The following is a 25,230-nucleotide window of genomic DNA, read 5'->3' on the forward strand; positions in this document are numbered from 1 at the left end:
ACAGAAGCCCAGGGCTCTGCCTGCTCAGCGCTGAAATGCAAGGACAAATCCTCCCCCGTTTGGTGCCGGTTTTCCCAAAAAGAGGCCGATAGTCATTGAGCACCAAGCAGTTTGCACACATTATCCCATCTTGATCCTGCAACTTCTAGGTGAGGCGGTTGCTGTTGGCTCCCCTCTTCAAAATGAGACGCTGAGATTCAAAAAGGTTTCCATTTTGCCCTGGCCGGTTTGGCTCAGCGGTTAGAGCGTCCGCCTTTGGTCCGGAGAGACCCGGGTTCGGTTTCCGCTAAGGGCATGTATCTCGGTTGCAGTTTGTCCCCGGCCCTGGTTGGTCGTGGGGGTGGCAGCCACTCGATGTGTCCCTTTCACATCGATGTTTCTCTCTCTCTCTCTCTCTCTTCCTCTCTCTCCCTCCCACTCTATCTGTACAAAAAATGGAAAAATGTCCTCAGGTGAGGATGAAAAAAAAAAAAAAGGTTTCCATTTTGCTGAAGGTCACACAGCTGGGAACTGGCAAAGCTGGATTCCAGCCAAACCCATGCCTTTGCCCGGTACCAGCTCCTTCAAACTCAGTGACCTGGAGACCGCCTTCACAATCTGGGCCCGTCTGCACACCACCTAGTGTGTCAGTGTGCGCGTGCCGCTGTGCAGCATGAGTGGTTTCAGCAACAGAAATATATTTCTTCCCAATTCTGGAGGTTATGGGTCCCAAATCAAGGTGTTGGCAAGTCTGGAATCTTCTGAGGCTTCTCCCCTTGGCTCGTAGATGGTGGCCATCTCCCTGTGTCCTCACATGGTCTCCCCTCTGTGCAGGTGGAGGTCCTGATCGCCTCTTCTTCAACGGACACCAGACATACTGGATTAGGACCCACCCTAATGGTCTCATTTTAATTTATATGCCACTTTAAAGGCTCTATCTCCAAATAGAGCCACATTCGGAGGTAGGAGTTTAGGACTTCAACATATGGGTTTGGGGGGGACTCAATTCAGCTCATAACACCTATACTGTTACTTATGAATTATTAAAAAAATAAATAAGCATATATATATATTTTTTTACATTTATTTTAAAAGGAAAATGCTTCCAGGCAGTAACATTCACAAAATCACATGTTGGGTGTGCTTGTTAAATCTCTAATACACATGAAAACACATACATAACCGGAAAGGTGTGCATTCGTCTAGAATCCTCTTGCAATCGTATTTGGGAAGCAAGGGTACCACACTACTCAGGCTCCTGAGGAAATCACTGTATCGCCACAGGTCACTTTATAATCTCTCGGCGTCTGCCCCCCTCCCTTGCGATGGCTCTTTGAGAAGCCTCCTCGGGACACTGAGCGCTGGGACACATGACGTAGGGAGAGGAAGGCAGAGCTGCAGAACAGTCCTCCGACCTGAGCATCTGGTGTTCCAGCTACACGTACTCTCTATGGATGTGTAATAATGACACCCAGTTAAAGCTGAATTTCAGATAAACAACTAATACTTGTTTAGGATAAGTCTTTCCTATGCAATTTTGGGGACACGCTTATGTTTTTAAAAAATTATTTTATCTGAAATCTAATTTTATCTAAAAATTTATTTTAACTGGAAACGCTGTATTTTTATTTGCTAATTCTGTCAACCCCAGTCTGGAGGTAATGGTATGCTCGGCCAATTGTTAAATTTTTCGGAATTTTGTGGGCCAGTTGTTAAACCACTGAGAATTTGAAATCCTCAAATACCTTATGTATTTCCTTTGAAATCCTCAAATGCCATAAATCATATATCCATCTACTTATTTTATATTTTCACCTTTTTCTTTTTAGAGCTGGTTGTGAAAATTTACCAATACTCCACTGTCTAGAAAGTTCTCAACCTTCCTAATGCCGTGACCCTTTAATACAGTTCCTCATGTTGCGGTGACCCCCAACCATAAAATTATTGTCGTTGCTACTTCATAACTGTGATTTTGTTACTGTTATGTCTTAGGCAATCCCTGTGAAAGGGTCGTTTGACTCCCAAAGGGGTCGCGACCCACAGGTTGAGAACCGCTGCTCTAGAGTCTACCCAGTTCTCAACCTGTGGGTCGCGACCCCTTTGGGGGTTGAACGACCCTTTCACAGGGGTCTCCTAAGACATAACAGTAGCAAAATCACAGTTATGAAGTAGCAATGGAAATAATTTTGTGGTTGGGGTTCACCGCAACATGAGGAACTGTATTAAAGGGCCTTGGCATTAGGAAGGTTGAGAACCACTGTTCTAGAGGCTTCCTTGTCTTAAACATACTGGGTAAAGGCTGAAACCATGCCGCTGGGTGCTCAGCGGTCGCGTGGGCGTCAGGTAGCATCTGCAGATAGCGGTCAGGCTTAGTGTAGTAGAAAATGGAGTATTCTGCTCCTGCGACCCCCGAGCTAGGTATGTTGGAAACTTAGAATTCTAAAACAAGTATGCTTAAATCTCAGAATTTCAGATGATGGAATGTTAGTGTTGAAAGCAGGAACTGTTAGACATCACCCACTCCTAACTCCTCTCTAGCAGAGAGATGGGCCAAGGCCTCCATGCCTGGCCAGAACTCTGACTGGCCCTCCTGACTCAGGGCCCAGGCCTCTTGTGGGCAACAGTGAAGCAGACCCCTATGTTGGCAGCACTGGTAATAAAGTAGGCATGGGGGTCGTTGCTTGACGCCAACGCCAGCATCCAGGACAGCCTGCTCCACCTCTTTCCGCTCCAGGGCCGCGCAGGAGAACTCACACTTCCCCACCACGTAGGACTAGAACTGAGGCATGACTGGCCATCAGGCAGCCACCTGTCTTGAGCAGTGAGGCAGGATCGCACAGCACTGCATGGCAGGCACCCAGGCTACAGCAGGCACCACCATAGTCAACAGGGTGAGCACAGTCAGTGAAAGGGCCGCACATTGCCCAGCTTGGCATGAATCCCCACTCGACCACAGCCCACACCAACTGCTACAGAGAGAGAGCAGGGCTCAAGGAAGGCATGTCAAGGTCCCAAAGGGGACTCCCACTATAACCAGCAGATGGTAATGACCTCTGGACCGCAGATGAGTGCTGTCCGCTTTTCCAGCAGGAAAAGGGTCCGGGAGACTGGCCAGATCAATTGTAGGAAGCTTCCTCTCTCTACTTCCACGTGGGGCCCTCCCCTGAAGCCCCAGGAGGAACAGAAGCCCCAAACATGGCTGTGCGTTCAATAAATGCGATTGGATACATAGATGAACTGATGAATTAACCAGATAATGTGGCTATCTTATAATATTGAGTGATGAAAAGCAAATCCTACGAGATGACACAGAGAAAATTACTCTATTATAAAATCCTTAAGTGACTAAAAGTAAACAATAGACTGTTTAGACATACATAGATATGTGATAAAAATATTCTTAAAAATAAGGGAATAGTAAATGCAAAATTCATATTAGTGGTTACATCAAGAGGCAGAGGGCAAGGGATAGGGGAGAAGCACACATACGTCTCTCTCTACTGTAGCTGAGTACCCAGGTGGGGTGGTGGGTTCATGCCACTACATGTAATGTGGACACAACAGACATAGACAATAGAGGAAAGAAGGAAAGATGGACGATGGAGGATGCATGGGCGGATGGATAATGTAGTCACAAGTGTAGACAATACAGGGGGAAAAGGAAATATGATAGATTGATAGATAGATAGATAGATAGATAGATAGATAGATAGATAGATAACAGATAGAGACGACCGGCAGGTAGGCAGACAGGCGGGAAGAAGGGATGGAGGGAGGGAGGGAGGGAGGGAGGGAGGGAGGAGGGAGGGAGGGAGGTTGGTTCTACTGTCTGGTCTTCAGTGGGGAAGAACCAGAGGTTCTGAGGCAGTTCCCCCAGGGCACCGTGAGTCCCTGTTACTGTGGACCTTGCTAACCATGGAGCCTCAGGGAGTGATCGGCTAAACCAGGTCAGCAGGGCAGGTAGTCAGGCTGCTTCAACCAATATGGCCAAGAACACGGGCTCTCAGACCTTTAAGAAGGCCCAGGGTCATGTCCCTAGAAGAACCTTCATGAGGTTCTATGTCTCGAGACCCTCCTTGCCCACACAGCCAGTCAGCTCACACTCCAGTCGGCTCCTGACAACTAGGCTGATAAGCCCTCTCTCGGATGTGGGAGGGTGGTCAGCCTTTTCCCACCACGCCTGGCCCACAGGAAGCCCCTAATGCTCTCTGCACGCAGCCTGGGCCCCTCACTGGACTTTCAGCTCCCAGTGCCCCAACCCAAGTTCATCCTGCACCAAGCAGCCTCCCAGACAAACGCAGCTACGCCTCTACCCTGTTGAAATCTGGGCTCTCAGGGTGAGGCCCCCACACAGCGAGAGGCCCTCCACAACCTGGATGTTGCCTTATGTCCTGCAGCCACCCCCTGGGGACCCCTCAACCAGTCCAGAGACCTCCTACGTACATGTCCCTGCTACACTCTGGACTCCTTCTCTCTTCCAGCCCATGTTCCAGCTCGGAATGCTTCCAACAAGGTGTGCAGGAAAAGGCAGTGATGGGGGGTTGGAGCCAGGACCCCTCAACCGGGGAAAAGAGCAGCCTCCGTTTGCAATTCTTCTGCTAAAGCCCAGTGTTTCCAAACTGTCTCCACTGTGCTCTTGGGGGTGCCGTGTCTTATGTCAGAGGTCAGCAACAGGCAAGTCCTCCGCCTGCCACCGTCAGCTGGGTCTCCTGGTCCTGGCTGCAGAGATGGGCTGTGTGAGATGGCAGTGTCTCCACATGTCACCAGAGGGCAGTGCAGTGCAGAAAGCTGCCGCCAGAGGTGCAGAGAGAGCCCAAGTCTGAGGCCTCCTTAGGAAAGAATCTCCGCTCCCGCCACCTGTTGGCCGGTTGAGTTTCTGCCCGGCCTCACCCAGCAGAGAAGCTGTGAGCTGGTGCATCCAGAGAAGCCTGGAAACCCTTGGACAGGCAGGGCCTCTGTGAAGCCAGAACCCTGCTTGAGAAGCAGGATGGGTCTCAATAAACCAGGCATCATGTGCCAGGCCCCCGATGCCTCTCTCTTGGGAAGGGGAGGACCAGGCGGAAAGGTGAGCGGACTGAGCTGCTTCTCCGTGGAGGAGGAAGGGGCACATTTGGAAAACAGCCTGGAAATACTTCCTGTTCGGACAGGTGCTGCTGCTGCAGAGAGACCAGCCCAGCTGAGACCACCAGCCCATGTGGGGACAGAACCTGTAATTAAGTGAGAAATCCATTTCCCGCTGTTGTTAAGACAACCCGATAGTGGAAAGGAAGTGAGGCGTCTTCTTTGGAACGATAACTTCTGGATCTGAGAAAGATGTTAGCTCTCAGTTCATCTGGACAGCAAAATTCCGGTTCCACCTCTCCCCTGGAGTTTCGGCGCTCAATTTAGACCTCGAAAGGCATAACAGCTTGTTTCTCCTGCAACACCGCGGAGGAGGGAAGTCTCTACAGCGGCAGCAAAGGCAGAAAGCTTCTGGGCCCTGGCCGGTTTGGCTCAGCAGTTAGAACGTCGGCCTGTGGTCCTGAGAGACCCGGGTTCGGTTCCCGCTAAGGGCGCGTACCTTGGTTGCAGTTTGTCCCCGGCCCTGGTCAGTTGTGCGGGTGGCAGCCACTCGATGTGTTCCTATCACGTCGATGTTTCTCTCTCTCTCTCTCTCTGTTCCTCTCTCTCCCTCCCACTCTACCTGAACAAAAAATAGAAAAATGTCCTCGGGTGAAGATAAAAAAAAAAAAAAAGAAAAGAAAGCTTCTGGAAATCCATTAAGAGAGCCCGACACTGGCTTTCAGGCAGCCAAACACCCGCCTCGCAACTGCATTGCCACATGGTGGGGAGCGACAAGGTGTGACGGAACCCCAGAGTCCTTGGGAGACAGGTGCCATGGCTGGGACCCGCCCATCGTCTGCCCTTCCTCAAAGTTGCCGGAAAGGGGATCCCAGGGCAGGTAGGGCCCTTGGAGACCATGGAGTCAACCACCCAGTTCACAGATGGGAAAACTAAGACTCCCAGAGAGGGAGCTGCCCAGGGCTAGAAGCTGGATGGTGACCATGTGCGGTGGAGTCTCAGCCAGCAGCTAGGAGTTCTGGGTTCTAGGCTCCGCTGGACCTCTCATCAGCCATGTGGCCTTGGATGGGTCACACCCTCCCCGATACGCAGGTGGTAAAAGGAGGAGTCCGATGCCTTCTGCTCTTCATCTCGGCATTTCTCCCACACGGAGCGAGTCTTCATTCTAGGCCGGACAGGTGGGTAAGTAAGTGCAAAGAATGGCAGGAGGGCCAGGGACTGAGGGCTGGAGCAATGTGGACACCAGGTCCCGGGTTTTTGCCTCAGTTTCCCCATCCACACCAAGGCAGCAAAGATGGGCACAAAACTATGACACAAGGAGTCTGGGCTTGGTCAGAGACGAGGTGCTGAGCTGGAGGCAGACTGTCCAGTCTCGGGTTGGGCTGGAGCAAGTTCCCCAGGGGTCCCTCCCGTCCCTGATGTTTTCTTCTCCCGGGTCTCTGTTCTGGGGCTGGATCTCTGCCCCTTCTTTCACCCACCTCTGAGCTTCACTTCGTTTCGGGGGGAAAGTTTAAGGGAGAAGGCACTTAACTCACACTGGGGTCCCCATGCGGAGGTGAGCTCACATCTCCCCTGAGCCAGAAATGCTGTGAGGTGCTCTGTTTTACACTCTGGTAATTGCTTAATTATTCGGAAATGTTTGCTCTACGTCAGATTTTCCCACTGAACCCCTCACTCCAGGAGGGCAAGACTGTGTGCATCCCCCACACCTAGCACAGTGCCTGGCACGTTCTGGGTGCTCAATAATTGCCAGGTGATTCAAAGTGTCCCCATTTTACAGAGGTGGGAGTTGAGGCCCAGAGAGGTTAAGGAACCTGCCTAGGGCCACACAGTAAGTAGGTGACAGTGTGGGATTCCATCCTAGCTGTGCCATCACACCTACAAAGTAAGATGGGGTGGCGGCGAGTGCAGGTGACTCACATGCTTGGTGCCCAGTTGATGCTCTTACACCAAGGTGGAGGGGCCAGAAAGGCAACTTATGGATCTGCATAACGCCATAGGCAGACAGTCAGACAGACAGACAAACCTGTCTTCAGTGGCTGCAGACCGCCCCAGCAGAGGAAAGGGAGAGGCAGGGGAATGGTCCACACCAGGAAGCTCTCCGCAAGGGCAAAGTCTGCAGGAGGGGGTGCGGGGGCCTGGGCGGGGGCACGATAGTGTCCACTGCAGTGTAACCAGGGAGGGCCTATGTGAAGTGACATTTAAGGCCAGAGTTAAGAGAGTGAGCCAAGCAGGTGTCTGGGCAAGTGCCTTATAGGCAGAGGGAACAGCCAGAGTAAAGACCCTGAGATGGGAGCACGCCTGGCAAGTTCCAGGGACAGTGCGTGTGTGTGTGTGTGTGTGTGTGTGTGTGAGAGAGAGAGAGAGAGAGAGAGAGAATGAGAGAGAGAGAGAGAGAGAGCGCGCTGTTCATGCAGGCACCTGTATGTATGTGTGCATGCAGGATGTACGTGCCTGCACACATCTGTATGTGTGTTGTTCATGTGAGAGTCTGTGTGCGCACAGGGGATATGTGTGCCTGCAGGCAAGTGTGTTGTTCGTGTAAGCCTGTGTATGTGCACAAGGGCACGCATGCCCATGTGCATGGAGAACCTTGAGGGCCACTGTAAGGCCCAGCTCTTCCTCTGAGTGAGGTGGGAGTCATTGCAGGCACTGGAGGGGGGGAGAGACAGGATCAGACTTCCCTCAAAGCCCACCAAAGGGGGGTGAGAGTGGAAGAGGCTTCTGGGGGACCTGATGCCTCTGCATGGGCATGTGGCTGCCACCCTGGTGCCACCCCTACCTGTTCCTAGGAGCTCAGCGGTGCTCACCAAAGCTCTGTCCACCAGGTGAGGCAGAGGCATGCAAAGAAAGGGGAGAGAGCTGCAGCACAGGGGGTGGGAGGCAGGTGGCTCAGCCTGGGCCCTGGACCATCTCTTGTGCATGTAATTTGGAAGAGCAGCAGAGAAGGAAAAGGGACACATTGGAGATCAGAATCACCCTTAGACCTGGCACAGCTCAGAGGGCTCGGTAAATAATGCCCCAAATAATTAAAAAGAGATTGTGCCCTCCCCCTCCTCTTGCCTCTGGGGAGGGATATTCATCTGCAAATAAATTAAAACTGAATTCAGCAATTTGCATGACTCCAGCCCTCAGGCTGGTGTAAGCTGCCAGCTCCCGTTGAGATGCCAAGATGCCCGTGGACCTCGGCGGTTATGCTAATGAGCCGCCCCAGGAGCATCCCTGCTGGGGCATCTCCTCTCTGCACTGTCCATACAGATGAGGGGATTTGGGCAACTGTGAGGGTTAGGAAGCCCCCACATCTTGGAGTCATCTTTCAGTTGGAGGTGGGGCTGTCTATGTGGACTGCTCCCTGGTGGGTCTCAGAGTGGCCCCCAGTTACATCTGGGTAACAAGATGAAGGCTTTGTCGGATACATGCGCGGGACGAGGTGCTGGCATCGAATGGGTTGATGACATAGGACTTCAAAAAGAGAAGGAGGCTATGCAAATGCAAGGTGGAATTACATTATGCAACCTAAAAATATCAACAGATACCAGTCTGAGTCGTGCTTCTGCAGAGCGGAGATACCATCTGAAGTCCCAAATTGATGGCCCCTGGCAGCCAGGTCTCTCCAGGAGAAGGGGCCACCTTGGCAAGTACTAGCAGGAGACCTGACTCCTGGGGTTCAGGCCCCCACCACTGACAGGACCCAGTGGCCTCTGCCCCAGGCTAGCCAGGAGCAGTGGCTCTGGCCCAATTGCTAGCTACCCCAGGCCAGGACACCTCATACATGAAAGAAGCTGGCGGGACTCTTGTGGCCTAGAAGGCCAAGGTCTCCCTGCCATGAGGACGTGTCCCACCCATCTGCAGGCTCTCTGGGTGGTGGCCACACCGTGCTGAGAACCAGGACACCCCGTATTATCCTGGCAAAGGCTCAGGGCTCTGGCCAGCTTGCCACGTGTGTCCTACACACAGAGCACTCCATCCCCAGAGGCTGCGACCTGGCCAGCCCAGCAGCCAAAACCAATTACTGGTACCCAGTTACCACCCTCCTAGACGATGGACTCACAGGCAGAGCAGCAGGAGCCCGGAGACCTGCCTGGCAAGGGAGTTGCTGCAGGTGTTCTGAGCTGGGCACCACAGAGGCAGGTTTATCCCCTTCTCTTTTGTTTAAAGGGACAGAACCCTCTAGAACTCTGTGCCCCACGAAGGAGCAGAATCTGATCAGATGGAGTTGCTCCCCACTACCTGCCCAGGGAGGATTCTGGCAAACGGTGCTCTCAAGCTCTTGTTGGCAGGTAACAGAGGCCGAAATAGTGAAGTGGTCAGTTGCGAACACCTACTATGTGCCAGGTACTGAATTTCCATTCTGCGCGTGTCACTTCAGCTGGGGCCAGTATCTGATTTTACAGACAAGGCAACTAAAAGGGGTGAAATCAGGGAATTTGCTGAGACTCACACAGCGTCCAGGGACTTGCCCACATCAGAGTATAACCCTTCCGCTCCCGCTTATCATTACTGCAATGGGACTTCCAGGCCTTCATCCCCTGGGGCTACTGTGACAAAGTGCCACAGACTTGGTAGCTGAAAACAATAGAAATGTATCCCCTACCCGTTGAGGAGGGCAGAATCCAAAATTCAGGTGTCCACAGAGCCAGGCCCCCTCCAAAGCACCCCCTGCCTCACACGGGTTCCCATGGCTTGTGGCGGTGCGATGCAGCCCCTGCCTCTGTGTGTCTTTGTCTTCTTGTCTGTACCTTACAGGATGCTCATCATTGGACTCAGGGCCCCTCCTGGTAATCCAGGATGACCTCATCTTGAGGTCTGTGCCTTAATTCCATCTACAAATGCCCTGTTTTCGAATCAGGTCGCATTCCAAGGTTCCAGGGGACACTACTCAACGCATTACACTCTGCAAGGGCAAGGATTTTGTCTTTTGTTCACGAATCTGTTCCAGGAGATAGAAGAGTGCCCGGTGCATAACAGCTGCTCGACAAACACTCCTTGGGTGAACGAAGGGGTGTATGAATGAATGAAGTGTCAAGGCTGAGCACGAAACCGGGACTGCTGGACTCTAAAATATCTTACCTGAGACTTCTTCGATTTCCTGGACTCCTAGGCGTCAGTGCCTCACCATTTTTACTTTTAAAATTGACCTATTTCTGAATCAAATCATGCGGAAACAGCAGGCAGTTCCAACTGAGAGCACATCCCACCCGGGCTCTGCAAAGACGCCAAGGTCACGCAGGTCTAGGGAAGCTGAGCATAAAGACATGACTGGTAAATGCAGCACGTGACCCTAGATGGGATCCCAGACAGAAAAAAAAAGCAGCTATAAAGGACATTCTTGGGACAATTGGCAGAATTTGAATATAGAACACAGATTAACTAATGGTACTATTTCGTTTTCTAGTTATGTTTCCTGGTTTTAATCGCCATCCTATGGTTATGGAAAAGGATGGCTTTGTTTTTAGGAAATGTGCCCTGAGTATTTGGGGCATAATGTACATCAATATGTATGTGTACATGTAATATGCCATATGCACATGTGTATGTGTGGGTGTACACACACCGAGGGGATGAATGATGATATAAACATGCCAAACGGTGACAACTGATGACTCTGAGGAAAGGGTACGTGGAAGTTCTGTGCACTTTTCATGGAACTCTTCTGTGACTTGAAATGATCTCTTTAAATGACATTCAATTTCAATAGGTCACATGAATATGTCACGAAACTCAGAAGGTAGGAAGGATGCCCAGGCGCCCAGGTCATCACTGTGGCTGCCCCTCGGGGTACTTGCATTCTCTGCTCTGCTGTGTGCCTCTTGCTCTCTGACACCAGGGTCAGCAGTAGTGCGGGGGGGGGGGGCTCCCAGAGGGAAGAGGCCTGTGCCCAGCCCTGGGGAGGCTGCTAAGCTGCTGCTTCATTCTGGGAGTCAGAGGAGCACATGAGCAGGACACGGGGTGCAGGCATAGCTCCTTCCTGGCCCCCAGGCCTTGGCCCCCCCGCCCCTCCAGGCATGCAGCCCCATCACAGCACCCGGGGGGGGTGCTCCTGGTGTTCAGTGGTCAGGGCAGGAGATCCAGAAAGTCCCAAATGACTTGGGAACATTTGTTCCCCCGTCTTCACTTAGTACCTACAGTCGCCACACCAGGTCCCCGGCCACGCTTTTGCACATGCTGTGCCCTCTGCCAAGGGGGGCTTTCCTCCCTGCCAGCCTGACACCCCTGCATGGACAGAGGAGGAGTTTGGACTTAGTCTCCCAGCGGTTGGGAGCCACTGACAATCCTGCACCTGGGCGAGGGAAGGGGAGCCCCGGGTTGACCGTGGCCCAGGGCGTCTGCCGCTGGCTCTCCGGCCCGGCCCTGTCTCGTGGAAGTGGAGCCCCGAGCAGAGGAGCTTGCGTGGCCTCTCCCAGGTGACTTTTGCTGATGGCCATGGTGTGGGCTCCAAGTCAGCAGATGGCACCAGGCAAGCCTTTCCAGGGAAAAGCTCCATGAATCACTGAAGGTTGCCAGCTGGAGAAGAAACAGTAACTTCACTGAGCGCTCCCGGGTATTCCTTGCAGGCTACGTGTGTCTCATTTAAGCATCACAGTGCTGGGCGTAGACACGAGCAGACGCATAGAACCAAATCCCATGACGAGGGCTTCCTCTTCGTGACCTCATGCAAATCTAAGCACCTCCCAAAGGCCCCATCTCCTAACGCGTCACATTGGGGATTGGGCTTTGGCATGGGAATTGGGGGGTGGACACAAACATTCAGTTCACAGTGTGTGTGCTGTGCTTCTTACCCCCTGGCTGTCTCCCTGGACTTCTCCAAGGAGCTGAAATGTGAGCAGGGCGACGAGCTGGGCATGAGGTCAGGGTGACAGCTCTTCCCCTCTACAGATCCACAATTGTTTTCCCAGGAGTCGGGACCCCGACTTTGGCTCGAGGCAACCCCTAGTTGCTCCCAGGTCCCCTCTCTGCCTGTGTGGACAGCCTCGTGTCCACATGGGGCCCTGGGCGGGGCTGAGCCATGCTGTTAGAAGCCTGTGCTGAGCCACCTGGAGGGGCTCCAGAGAGATATTCCCCCCAGGCCCAGCCCAGGCTCCAAGCATGTGAATGCAGAAGCCTTCTGGAATGTTCCAGCCTCTCAGACGACTCATGGATCTGGCCATTGAGCCTTCGCCAAATCACAGAGACATGAGCAAGTAAATGACTGTTGCCTTGACCTTTACGTGTGGGGTAGTCAGTCGTCCAACAACAGAGAACTAAACAGACTGCAGCCAGAAGGCTGTCATCCTCACCACACACATTCCTGAGTTCAGATGGTGACAGTTCCGATAGTGAGGGACACCCAGTTAGGGTGAGACCCCGTGAGCTGAGGCCTTGGGCTCAGGTCCCAGCCTTGCCTCTGGTGGGCTGTGTGACTACTGTTCTGTGTCAGAGGCTCCTGCTTCATCCGCACCCAGCCAGGTCCGAGCATCGCTCCTGACCGGTCCGTCTTCCCTGAGCCTCTTCAGCTCCTTCTCCAGCAGGGTCCATGGAAAAACGCTCCGCCTCCTGAGTCATCAGGGAAATGCAACTCAAAACCAGGGTGTGAGTCACCGTCCAGTTTATTGAATGGGCAAAATGGAGCGCGACCCTAACAGCCGTAGACAGGGGAAGGACATCCCGGGGGTCTCCGGTGCTGGGATAAGCAATCTGGAGGTCAGTTTAGCAGCATCTATTAAAATGCAACCTGTCTGTTTGCTCCGATTCAGCAGTCCCGCTTCTGCATCCGTACCCAGCGAAGTACTTGTGCACAGAAATGCTGCACAGAGGCACTGCCGGTAACTGATCTCTGGAAACACACCTCGTCTCCGTGTGCAAGAACAGCATACCCTGCTCTGCACACAGGCTGCTGTCACCACACATGGTGTTCCATGTCACGTTTACACTGCAGCTCAGATGACACGCACAGACGGCATACGTAATGACACGGAGCACAGGGATGCTGGCGCCGAGGGGTCTCTAAGACGTTGTTAAGCAAAAGAGCATCTGTGCAGTATGATATTTGTGCAAACAATCTCACGAAAAACAGAAGGACAAAAATTCGATGTCAATGCAAAATTCAAGGTGTGGAAAAGGACTCAGGAAACATAAAACGTGTTCTCCGGGGAGGCTGATGGTATTGGGAGGACCTAGAAAGATGGTTGTCTCTCTTTTTTTTTTTTAATGTTTTTATTGATTTTTTTTAGAGAGAGAAGGGAGAAAGAGCTAGAAACATCGATATGAGAGAGAAACACCGATAGGCTGCCTCAATGCCTACTGGGGATCAACATGCATCCCGGGCCCTGACCAGGAATCAAACTGGGACCTCCCAGTCCATGAAATGATGCTCAATCCACTGAGCCCCACCAGCCGGGCTCTTATTTTTATTTGTTAATGATGATGTTTGTGTGTGTTTCCTGTCATTGCAAATACATTTTTAAAGTCTTTATAAATGCCCATGGTACTTCTGAGTTGTTGGAAGCAGCTGGGAAGAGTCCAGGCTGGGGAGGGAAGAAGGGCTAGAGTAGGAGGCTCAGATGTGGGGGCTGGGGGAACACAGCAGTGGGGAGATCACTGGGCCTGGAATGGTCCGGGCAGGAGCCTGAAGTGCCAACGGCTGGTGAGAAAAGGAGGAACTGTCCAAGCAGAAATTGGGTACCGAGCTGGCAGGGAGCTATAGAGAGAACTTCCAGCCCAGACAGGAAGTGGGGTTGGGTGACTTTGGAGCTCTGGGTAACAGAACTCTCCTGGGCCCTGGTTTCTTGGGCTGCTAAGAAGTCTTGGTTCCTCTGCCTGTGAAGTTAGGGGATCAGGGCATAGGCAGCAGGGATGCAGGACTTGATATGCCCTCATTGCTCAGGCCTTAGCAACACACACACACACACACACACACACACACACACACACACACCACCTATCCTCATGTCCCTGCATTGGTTCATCCGTCCTTTCTCACATTCTTTATTAGATCTTCCACCCGTTCCCCACTCATCCGATAATGATTACGAACTCACTCGGTGCCTCTGGCCCCTGCCTCAGCCACCTGCTCGCCTTGAGAAGCCAAAGTCACCAGAACTGCAAGAGCCTACAGAGCTCATCTAGTCCCAACTTCACCCATTTTATGGATAAGAGCAGTAGTGTGACTTTCCCAGAGTCACAGAGACCACAACCAGAAGGGGGAACCCACGCCCAGCCCCCGTCCACCTGCACCTTCCCACCAACCCTGGGTCCCAGCACCTCTCTGCATCTGCACACAGAGATCAAAATGCTTTTGGTTCAACAAATGATGGAACAAATGAATGAATAGTGACAATAGTAAAAAATGGGCAATGTTGAATTTCTCATCGGAGAGGAAGAAGAGAGAAGTCCTCTTCTCTACAAGAGGAGGTTTCTGCCCTCCTCCTCAGCCTGAAGCCAGGTGGTGTGCCTTTATGAGTGGGGTGCAGTGGGGAAAGGGTCCGGGCAGTGGGAGCGTAGTTTGGGCTTCTGGTCTTGATGTTCACCAGATTGGTCTGGACACATCTGGGCCCGTCCAAGCCCTGAGCAATGCTGGGAGGCGAACAGACCCCGACCTTAAGGAACTTAGTTGAAGGTAATGGTTCCCAAACTTGAGTGTGCATCAGAATAATATTTCAACAACACAGACTGCTTCACCCAATCCTCAGATTTTCTGAAGTGTGCATTTCTACCAAGCACAGAGGTCATGCTGCTGCTGCTGGTCTGGGACAGACAGGTTCTCAATCCTGGCTGCCCCTGGAGAATCCCCTGGGAAGCCTGGAAACCGCCCAGGGCACAGGCTGCTTCCGCGATCGATTACGTCGGCGTCGCTGGAGAGGAGACGCAGAGAGCAGAGCTTCTCATCTAAGGCGAAGGACCAGTAGTTCTTCCTTATCACTGTCAATCAATTGTAGACCAACACTTTGGAGAAATACAATAGAAATCGATTTCTAGGAAAATATTATAAAGATACACAAACTACAAAGTCACATTTTTATTATTAAAACTGTTCTCTCATTTGCCATAAAATTTTCCATATGGTTATTCTCAATTTCTGTATTTATTAAAGACCAGTAGCCCAAAGTGCACAGACCGACAGCACCCATGGACACCTACTTCGAGTGGTCCTAAGCTAGACCCTCTAACTTTCAAGGTCAGTCACAGCCACAGATGACCATCAACCTAGCTCTGCCTTCCCCTGGAGAGTCTGCTCTTTCCCTCTCTCTGAGCCTACGGTCCTCAGGTCTGGATGGGCATCAGTCCCTTTCCCATGTCTACAGGGCCCATCTTTGCAAGGGGGACTTTCTAAAACATTTCTAAAACATTTCTAAAACATTGCTACTGGGAAAATTACCAAGAGGAGGCTTGCAGAGAGTTCTGTTTCCTTGCTCTCGGATTCCTGTTTGGGAAGGCAGCAGTTCTGGGTTCTGGTGTTAATCTATCACCAACTAGCTAAGAGGCCAATACCGTTTCTCTGGGTATTGCTTTCCCTCCCTCTGAACTGGGCAGAAGGGCATCTCTTGGCCCTGCAATGGCACCACTGTGGGTCCAGCGAGCTGGATCATGCATGCTGCCCATAGCTTCAGCGGTCCAGGGCCTGAGAGAACTCCAGGTTAGCTAGTCACACGGCTAAGAGGTCTGATTATTAAACTGCTGGCTGCCATCCTTCCCTAGGTGAATCCTGGCCCCACCTCAGTGCCAAACTTGCTAACCTGGGTTGTGTTTGCCTGTTCCCAAAGGCAATCTGTTGATTCTTTGACCTTAAAACCTATGATCAGGTCACAGTCCTGGAGAGAGATCAAATCCAGAGAAGTAATGCAGCCTCCAGTCTAGAGGGACTTAAGTCCCGGCTGTGACCAAGCCTCACTGTGGGGGCCTGAGCAAACCTTTCTCTTCTCTAGGCCTCAGTTTCCACATCTACGAAGAGGAACATTAAACCAGTTGTTCGCTAAGGTCACTTGCAAAGCTCACTCTATTTTGTATATTAACTTGCCAATTCTTGCTAGACTTTCATCACAATGTGAACATCTGTGAAAGATCAATGTCACTTCTGGTCCAGACTATCAGGGGCAGCGTGGCCAGGGTGATCTGCTCCATCCTGGCCACATTGTCCACTCATGTTTCCATATCAAACCTGTCCCAGAAGCTGGAGTAGTCCAGAGTGTGTGATGGGCCGGGCCCTGACCCATCAACTCTGCCTTGATGGAGCCATGTCAACTCAAGAAGCAACCTGAGAAGGTAGGGACTGTAACAGGTGCTATTCTGAGCTCCACTTTACAGAGGGAATTGTGACCCAGGGAGCTGAAGTCACTGCACAGGGTCACGCAGCTAGAACACAGCAGACGCAATGCTTACTAGGCCTCAAGTTCAGTCCCTACTACGTGCATGTAACAGGACCCTGCACACACCAATATTTCAGGGCACCTGTGGTGGTATTTACACTCTGCTCAGAAACCAATTTCCTCTTTTCCCACGCAGCCAGGAAAAATAAATGCAGGGCTATTTGAATTTCCTTTGTTAACATTCTATACACCTGCCAAAGGGAGCATTAGCAGAGTGTGCAAAGCGATGCGTTTCTCTGCACAAATACCTCCTGTTATCACTGAATCGGTGGCCCCAGAGCTCAGTTTGAGAGCAGTCTTTCTAAGGAAAGAATGCTTCCGTGTGAAATTCTAGCTCTCCCTCCACAAACAGCCTCCCGGAAAACCGGCCACAGGGATGGATGGTGGATGCCCAGGTGGGCTCTGAAATTCGGTGGGAGGGCCGAGTGGGAGAGAGTTAATATTCTCATTTCCCAGCAAACCCTGGAAAACAAGAGGGGTGTCTCTGAGGACCTGCAGACCTTCGGTGGCCCATCCTGCAAGACACTCTAGCATGATGGTTAAACTCAGACTGCTTGGGTTCAACTCCTGGATGTCTCCGGGCTTCAGTTCCTTCATCCCTCAGACAGACAGCAGTAAGGGTTATGAGGAGTGTGTAAGTCGTATGGTACCTGCAGGGGGATTGGAAGCCTGTGTAGCAGAGAACAAGGCTATGTACCCATCAGCTGTTATCACAACGTCAGGTACTCTCACAAAGCCCACTATTTGGAAACGCAGAGGTTAAGGGTTTCGGTGTACGTTTCCCATCCTCACTAAATAGGTTTCCTTCTAAGAATAGTGTGATGACCTTCCCTGAACACACAGCAACAAGCACGATTTCCCTTCTTCCCTCCATCATCCCGTCGTCCCATCCTGGGCTCCCTCTCTGGTGGCCCGCGGGCATCCTTGGGTGGTCGGAACTGTCCCCGTAGTGCCCAGCTGTGGGGCCCCTGGCAGGGGAAAGGGGGAGGGGGACTGTTCTCGCCCCCTATTTCCCAGCCGACTGCGGGCACTTCTGTGGCCGGCACAGTGGGCAGTGCTGGCGCCCGCAGGGCCTCTGTCCCGGGTGAGGGCCAGTGGGGCGGGGCCTGGCAGGGGTGAGGGAGAGGCAGCTCGCTCGGGAGCAGCGGGGTCTCGGCTCACCAGGTGCTGGAGCGGCTGCCCTGGCTCCGTGGGTTTGTACCAGCCCCAGAGCAGACACAGGGCAGGTTCCAGAGGCGACCATGAGAACGGGAGCTCCGAGCACCGTGTGACCCGGGGTCACTGACCCTCCCCGGGGATGCAGGCTAGCGTGCTTCCACCTACTTGAGCGAAGTCTCAGAGGACAGCGGACGGATGGGAGGCCGGGGAGAAAGCGGCCCTCGCACATCTGGGCCGCGACTTGTGTCCTCTCGGCGGGCGGGGCTTGCTGGCCCCAAGGCCCCGCGTCCCCTCGCTGGCCTTGCTCTGAGCCTGGAATCGTCCAGTCTCCCTGCTCCGGGCTTCTTTCCAGCCGTCAGTGCTGTTGACGACTTTTCTTTCGTGGGAAAGTGGGGGTTGGGGGAGGCGTAGTCTGGAGCTGCCATCGCCGCCGTGTCCCCTCACGAGTGCACTCCAGGCCTCATCCTGCTGTGGGAACAGCGAGGCCGCGGACAAGCGCACGGAAGGAGGAGGGTCCGCCCCAGGTCGCTACAGGCTGCCGGGCCCCGCAGAGCGGCCGCTGGCCATCGGGCCTGGAAGGCTGTCACAGTGTCGGCCGAGGGCCCCAGGGAACCGGCATCCCATGACCCAGGGGTACCGCGAGGCAGCCCGGGCACAGAGACCATCCTTCCCCCCACTTGACCAGAAGGTGAAGCTTTGCTCGGAGGGCGGACACCGGTGAGCCATGCAGCCCAGGCTCGGGCACTCGCAGGCTGCTGGCCTGGGGCCCTCTCCTCCACACATGCTGCCGGCCCCAGGAGGCAAGCCCGAGTGGATCTGGCGTCTGACCCCGGCTTCCTCTGGCTCTCCCCCTTGTCCTCCGTGGCCTAGGGGGACAGAAAAGGTCACCTCCCTGCCTTGCCAGTCTGATGCCGGTGGCCGTGGCTGAGGCCCCGCATGTGCTCACATTGCCAGGTTCAGCAGAGACTCCAAGTTGCCAGCCACTGGGCCTGACCTTCCCAGCAAAGGGCTGAATGCAGGTCCTGCCAGCCTCACAGACCACGCGGGGTCCTGTCCGCTGGAGCCACACAGGTCACCCTGAAGCAGAGGCAGCCTCGTCTGGAAGAGGAGGAGGGGACAGAGGTCCTTGGCCCGTCTCACTCTGCAGGCAGAGTGGGGTCAGGAGTGGGCAGCAAGCACTGAGGCGTGGCCCCTGCCCTGGAACCGGGCCTGCCTGGGCCTTGACTTCTTGCCTGTAAGTGGGAATGTGAGCTGAGTGGGTGTTAGGGTGTCTTCTATCCCCAGTGTTCTCTGGGGAGCAGCATCAGGACCAGAACTCAGGCCGCCGCTGTTTATTGGCATAGCCTCCCGACTGGTCACTTGTCTCTGGGCAAGTCCCAGCCAAGCCGTTCTCCACTGTTCCTTCCACAAGGCCGAAGTGACCGTGTCACCCTCAAGACTGGTCCCACCCATGGCTGCCTGACCCAGACCACATGCCCCCTGGCTGGGCTCTGCCCACTGCTCAGCCTCACCTCCTAGTACTCCTTGCTCATCCGAGATCAACCCACCCCCACAAACCCGCTGGGGTCCCCGAGCCTGTGGCTCTCACTCACCTCTCCACACGTTCCCCTTCACCCAGCCAAGCTCTCTCATCCTCCCTGGCCTGATGGTGGGGCGGTACTGGTGACCCCACGCCCACTGGTCGTCCTGGCCCCTGCCTGTTCGCTGGTGTGTCTCCCCCACCCCCCGCGCTGGGACAGCCACTGTGTCTTCTCTCCCTGCCCCCGCCCCTAATCGGTGCTCAGTCAGTGGATGTTTAGTTCATGCTGAGGACTGTCTTCCCCCTTCCAGCTCCTTGGTGGGGTTCAGAAAGGCAGAGGTGGGGGAAACATCAGCTTCTGCCCTGTGTGCCAGGGCTTCCCAAACTCCTCTGTGCCGGGCCGCCCCGAGCCTCTGGCCTGGAGGCTCCCAAAGGCACCCCATTCATTCAGTCGCTCGACCACCTTTTCTTAGGCACCCAGGGTCAGGCCTCGTGCAGGGTCCTCTGTTTCAGGCACCCAGGGTCAGGCCTCGTGCAGGGTCCTCTGTTTCAGGCACCCAGGGTCAGGCCTCGTGCAGGGTCCTGAACATAGTGGGTCCTTAATGTGTGTTGACTTTGAACCAGAAGAAACAAGACAACATTTCTGGGAAGTGTGTACACCTGTTCTCACTTTATCCTCACCATGCTCCTCCGTGGGAGGTGTGATCATTTCATTTTACAGCTCAGGGAACTGGGGAAAAGGTGAAGGGGGTGAGACACGCAGCCCAGGGGCCTCAGCAGATCTGGCGCGAAGCTGGAGGCCCAGCGAAGGGACACTTTCCCGGGAGAGGAGCCGAGGCCCGATTCCCGCCAGCCCAACCCACAGCGGCTGCCCAGGGGACAGGAGGACAGCTGTGAAACCACAGACGCCAGACCCGGAGCCAGGCCCAGGGCCGCTCAGCCCTTGGAGCCCGAACCTTCCAGAAGACAGGCCCACAACCTTCTCCAACACAAACTGCACGAGCAGGGAAACTGCCAGGGCTGACTTAGTCCCTGTCAATCAAACGCGGTGACGTGGTTTTCTTTAGAATCGAGTGACCACAGAGATGATAGGTGATCGTAACTCATGCTTGAACCTGGCCTCCCTGAACCAGGATTTTGGAGGAGAAAAAGGGGGGGGGGGGCGGGGAGAGAGATCAAAGTAACATCCCACAGGAAAAAAAAATAAAAATAAACAATGAGTAAAAGCAATGGCTGTTCTTTCAGCGATGCTAGAAAACTGTGTTCTGAAATGGCATTGCAAAAGCACACTCTGTCATCTGAGACTAAATTGGTGTGACCACAGCTAAAATAAGGAGATAGCCTGGGGGACACCTGGGGGACAAGATGTCACCTGGCCTCCAGCTCAGGGGAGGGGAGCCCAGGCAACCTCATCTGCTACAGCAGCTGGTAGCAGCAGTCTCAGCCCCAGACGAGAGACGGGTCAGTGTGGTGGCCCTGCGGGGCAGGACAGACCCCACTCCAGACTTGCATCCAAACCTAGGCCCCCTGCTGTTGGAGCAAGACTTCTAGAACACAGAGCCAGCCCCATCCCTCTCTTGCTCAGAGACACATACAGCCCAAGTGTCTCTAAGAACCCCAGTCCCCCAAAGTCACCCTTTCCTTTTATAGTCACCTACAAAGACCCAACTGCCCCAGCCCACTAAGCTGTACAGAAAGTCTGGGCTCTCCTTAACAGCTCTGGTTCCCAGACATGGGGCTGGGTGTCTTCCATGTCCCCGGTCACTTATTACTCTGAATTCTACTCCTGCTCAATTCCTGATCCCTTCTCAGAATCCTAGGGTAGTGAGCAACAGAAACACACTTGGAACCGGCTGGAAGATCGGGGAAGATTACTGGAGAGCTCCTTTCCAGGGCAGAGGCACAGTGGGCATCCCGGAGCCTGGAAGGCCACCAGAACTCTCTCCCATCTTCCCTGCCCCCTCTGGAGCGGCCGCTTTCTCAACAGCCATGCAGCTTCCGCACGGGGCGTCGCTCCGTGTCTCCAAGAGGGAGGGACAGTCTGTCTCTGTGATGCCAAGTTTAAAATCCCGGGGAAGGATTCTGACGGAGTCCGTTCAGATCAGCGGGTCGTCTCTACCAACCAGCGATGGTCAGTGCGGGGCGGCCCCCTCATGTGTCCAGCCTGGCCGAGTGCATTGGGCCAATCCATCGCAGCCCGCTGCCCATGCAGTCACGCGTTTGGAGGACAGCATGCCCTCCCGGGGCAAAAAGTGGGTCTTGGGGAGCAGAACAGACTGGGATGTTACAGCGGTCTGTGGGTCTCTGAAGAACCACAGAACACAGTGGACAGAACACGTGTGGTACTAAAGGTCATAAGGAGGGGCGGTTAGGGAAAACTTCTAAAGGGGTTCCTTAGGGAGGGGTGGAGCTAATGATGGAAAAAATTGTTGAGAAACCCTGGAGTAGAGGATGGAGCACGTCTCAGGGCAGAACCATTCTGGACAAAACCAAGAAATGCCCAGTACCCCCTCCCACCTCCGCCAGCTGCCCATCCCCCTCCGACCACTTATCACACGCTCAGCACCTCCTCCTCACTCCCGAATACCAGGACACTGCTGCTGCACACGGGGGACTTGTTCTGAACACGGGGACAGCTGAGGCTATCACTGACCAGGTCACACCTCAAGGAAACCCTTCAGCCCACCCCTCCTTCTTGGACCTGCCCTGCCCTGCCCTGCCCTGAGGTCTTTTCCTGAGTTCCAAGGACACCCCCCCGCCCCCAGCCCAGACCCAAGCCCTCCCAGCTTCTCCGTCTTGGATGACAAGCTAAATCGAGGAGTCTCCACCTCTTTACAAAGCAAACGATCCACCTCCCTTCTGACCACCCTGAGTTCACCGTTCATGATCACAATAGCCTTGAAGGCACTTTCGAAGATGAGTAGGCTCCCCTCGGTCCCAGGCCAGCCCCCGTGCACAGGAAGCTCCTGGACGACTACGGGAGGTAGCCTGCCAGATGGCAGGTGTTGGCAGGGCTCCTACCAGTGCAGTCCTCCAAAGGACACCCAGGGGTTCTCGGGTTTGTGTGATTTTATCGGCATTGTTGTCTGTTTTAACCTGTTACATGTAGAAGGTTTGAGCTCAGACTTCCCTGACCTTCCAGGTTCCCTTGGGGCAGGTTCCCCAGGCCCGAGATGAGGAGTCACCTGCTGTGATTTATAAAGAAAGTGTTCCCAGGAGAGACTGGTAAGAGAGGGGACAAAGCAGGACACAGAAGGAGAAGAAGTTCCTGGCGGTGAGAGGCAGGCAAAGTCCCAGTCCCCAGGACAACACAGGGCCCCCAGGGTGTCGTCAACACCTGGAGTTCTTCATCTCTAGTCAATGGCTCAGCAATGCCTTTGGGAGTTGGGGTTGGGGCACCTGGGGACCCCATCTCTGTGCAAACTGAGGCTCTAGTTGTCCAAGGACAGTCCTAGGAGAGATAGAGGTTGGGGAACAAGGGCATCGATGTGGAAGCTTGAGGGAGGCCTGTCCAGGGAGGAAGAGGCTGATCAACGCCGTGCCTGCTCCGGGACCCTCCTAGGAGGGGCGCCTCCTTCCAGCCTGTCAGCCGCTCCCGGGTCCTCCTCTGTCCCCACCCCACCAGGCCCCCAGCTGAGCCAGCCTGCACCTGCTCCTGCTTCTGTCCAGCCTGACTCCCATCTGGAGTAAAGGTCCCCCTTCTCCCTGTTTAAATCCGTCTAGGTGCTCCTACAGCACTTTCCCCACGAGCCCGCCCTCCCTGCCCTGAGCTGCCTCAACACCTAGAACTGTCTCTCACCTCCCATCACAGTTACTTGTGCCCAGGTCTCATGGGCTCCATACCCCTTCCCATGGCCGGCACAGCCCCCACAAGCTGAGGTTGGCCTCGAGGTCAATTCTCCCTCAGCTTTTTCCATAGTGATTCCCCTGCACCATTGGGACCAGGCTGCCTGCAACACAGGAGGGAGGGGGAAGGGGTACAAAGAGGAGGGGGCCCTGGGCTCTGCCCAAGCTGACTGCAGACCACCTCCTTCCCAAGGGCAGTTAGAGACCAGTCCGCACCAGGGAAACGTGGGGGGCTAAGACTTAGGCCTGTGAGATTTCAGGGGGGGGGGATGTGGGCACAATCAGGAAAGCCTTCGCGAAGGAAGGGGTGGAGAGGAGGACCTGAGGCAGGGATACCAGAGTGAACACAGTAGCAGAGTTCCTTGAACTCGGACTGAGTTCTCCGGGGCCTGTGCCCACCTTGTGCGCACCCTCCGGAAAAGCTTGGCGCCCCGCTAATCACATTCCTCAGATGCTTTCTGCTCAGATCCTAACGACTGCTAAGCCTTTAAATACCCTGCTCCAGGCCCACCTGTTGGAACCGGCCCACAGGCTGCTGAGCGCTGACCCAGCCCCAGGTGGGACCTGTTCCCACCAGAGACCAACACTGCCCAGCTCTGCCTGACATCAGGTTCCCGGGCTAGCTGCTGAAACACCAATGCCTGCACCCGCCCAGCCTGTGTGATCAGAATCTCCAGGTGGGTCCTGGCATTATGCATCTGTTGTCCTTGTTGTTTTTAATTTTTTTTAGCATTTTATTTTAAATTTATAGGAAAGTGGAAGAATGATTCAAAGTATACCCATATACCCCTTGCCCAGATTCACCTATTATTTACATGTTGTCTCGCCTGGTTTATTGTTCTGTCTATATGTGTGTATATATGTGTATGTCTGTATTTCAGAACCATTTAAAATAAGTTAGAAACCTGGTGTCCCTACATACACAGGGAGCCCTGTGTGTATTTCCTAAGAAGGTTCTCTTACCAACCCACAGTGCAGTTATCCCAGTAGGGAAGTCAGGCATTACGCAGTCCAAATATTTAATCCGCGTCCACATCCAGCTTCCAATTGTCCCATCAGGCACTGGCCCCTGGACACAGCTACCCAGACACTGAGCCTATGACCTCCGGGCGGGGAAGCCTGGTCACTCTGCTCTGGCCTGGACCACACCAGCCCCCTCCTCCCTTTCTCAGTTGCTCTCTCCGGGGAGGGTGGCTCCCCCTCAGGCAAATGCCCAGAAAAGGTATTAACCCCTTCTGTGCAGGCTGCGGGCAGTCTGGCCCTTGGCTGCCAGGGAAGAAGCGGCTGCCCAGCACCGGCTATAAATAACCTGGAGGGGGCGGGCTGAGGGGCGGTGTCCCGGGCGCTCCGGAGGTGGCCTGGGAGAATGCCCCCAGCCCAGGGCCTCCCCTTGGCCTCCTGGCTGGGTGGGGAAGGCGGGGTCCCACTGGCTCTGCCCGGGGAGGGGCAGGCGGGCGGGACGCGGGCACTGGGAGGCGCGCTCCTGTTCCTGACCCAGCATGGGGCGTCCCGTGGGGCCCTCGCGCCTCCTCCGCGTCCCACACCCTCTCCTCTGCCTGCTCTGCCTCCTCCCGCCGCTGCTCAGAGTAAGTGCGGGTAGCAGGGTCGTGGCTCCAGGTGGGGGCGCCCGGAGAGGGAGCTCAGTGCTATCCCGACTGGGGGGGGGGGTCTCAGTGCTCAGTTCCTGGGCCTCCTGAAGGAGACTCTGGGCTTGGTGTGGGGTTGAGGTTGGGGATCCCTGTGTCCAGTGCTGGGATGTTGATCTCCTGCCTGGTTGAGGGGGGCAGGTGGAGCAGAGATGAAACTAACAGCAGCTAGGGTGGGGCGGAGAGGCTGTGGGTGATGGGACATACTGGCTGCCCCTCCTCAGGTCCAGAAAGTCCTTGCCCCTGTCCTTTCTGTCCCCTCCCCTGTGGGTCTTCCTCCATCTCCCCTTGCAGGAGTCTCAAGTCCCTTCCTCACCCAGCACCCCCAGTTCTGACCCTTCCCCCAACTGACTACCAGATAGCTGCCCCATCACTGAGGCCTGTCTCCACCCCCCTGTTAGTGCCTGAAACCAGGCAGCCCCAGGGCCCGATGAGCAAGGGGGCCGAGGGAGCCCTGGGTCCTCCAACAGCGCCAAAGGTTTCTCAACGCTGTGGGTGCCCTTTGGCCAGAGTCAGGGTCTGCGGGGGGAGGGGTGGAGGATGGAGAGGAGCCATAACGGGAGAGCTGAAGAAGTAGGGTGAGGCCCAGAGGGCGTGATTCCCAGGTATTCTCAGTGTGGGAGGAGCTGTTGTAAATAAGGAGATGAGGCTCAGGAACAGAGGGTGGCCTGTCCTGCTT

The 25,230-nt window shown here is 54.4% G+C and overlaps 1 protein-coding gene across 3 annotated transcripts in view; it reads left to right on the forward strand.

The window, feature by feature from the left end:
• The first annotated feature begins 24,389 nt into the window (after positions 1–24,389).
• Positions 24,390–25,230, forward strand: part of CRHR2 (corticotropin releasing hormone receptor 2) — a 36,985-nt gene continuing 36,144 nt past the window's right edge. For all 3 annotated transcript variants that reach the window (XM_036246858.1, XM_036246859.1, XM_036246860.1), the window contains exon 1: positions 24,390–24,491. In XM_036246858.1, coding sequence (XP_036102751.1) covers positions 24,405–24,491 — 87 coding nt within the window. In that variant the 5' untranslated portion in view covers positions 24,390–24,404. The remainder of the gene's footprint in view (positions 24,492–25,230) is intronic.

This window comes from Molossus molossus, unplaced genomic scaffold (genome assembly GCF_014108415.1).
Source record: "Molossus molossus isolate mMolMol1 unplaced genomic scaffold, mMolMol1.p scaffold_m16_p_7, whole genome shotgun sequence".
In the NCBI taxonomy this organism is placed as follows: Eukaryota; Metazoa; Chordata; class Mammalia; order Chiroptera; family Molossidae; genus Molossus; species Molossus molossus.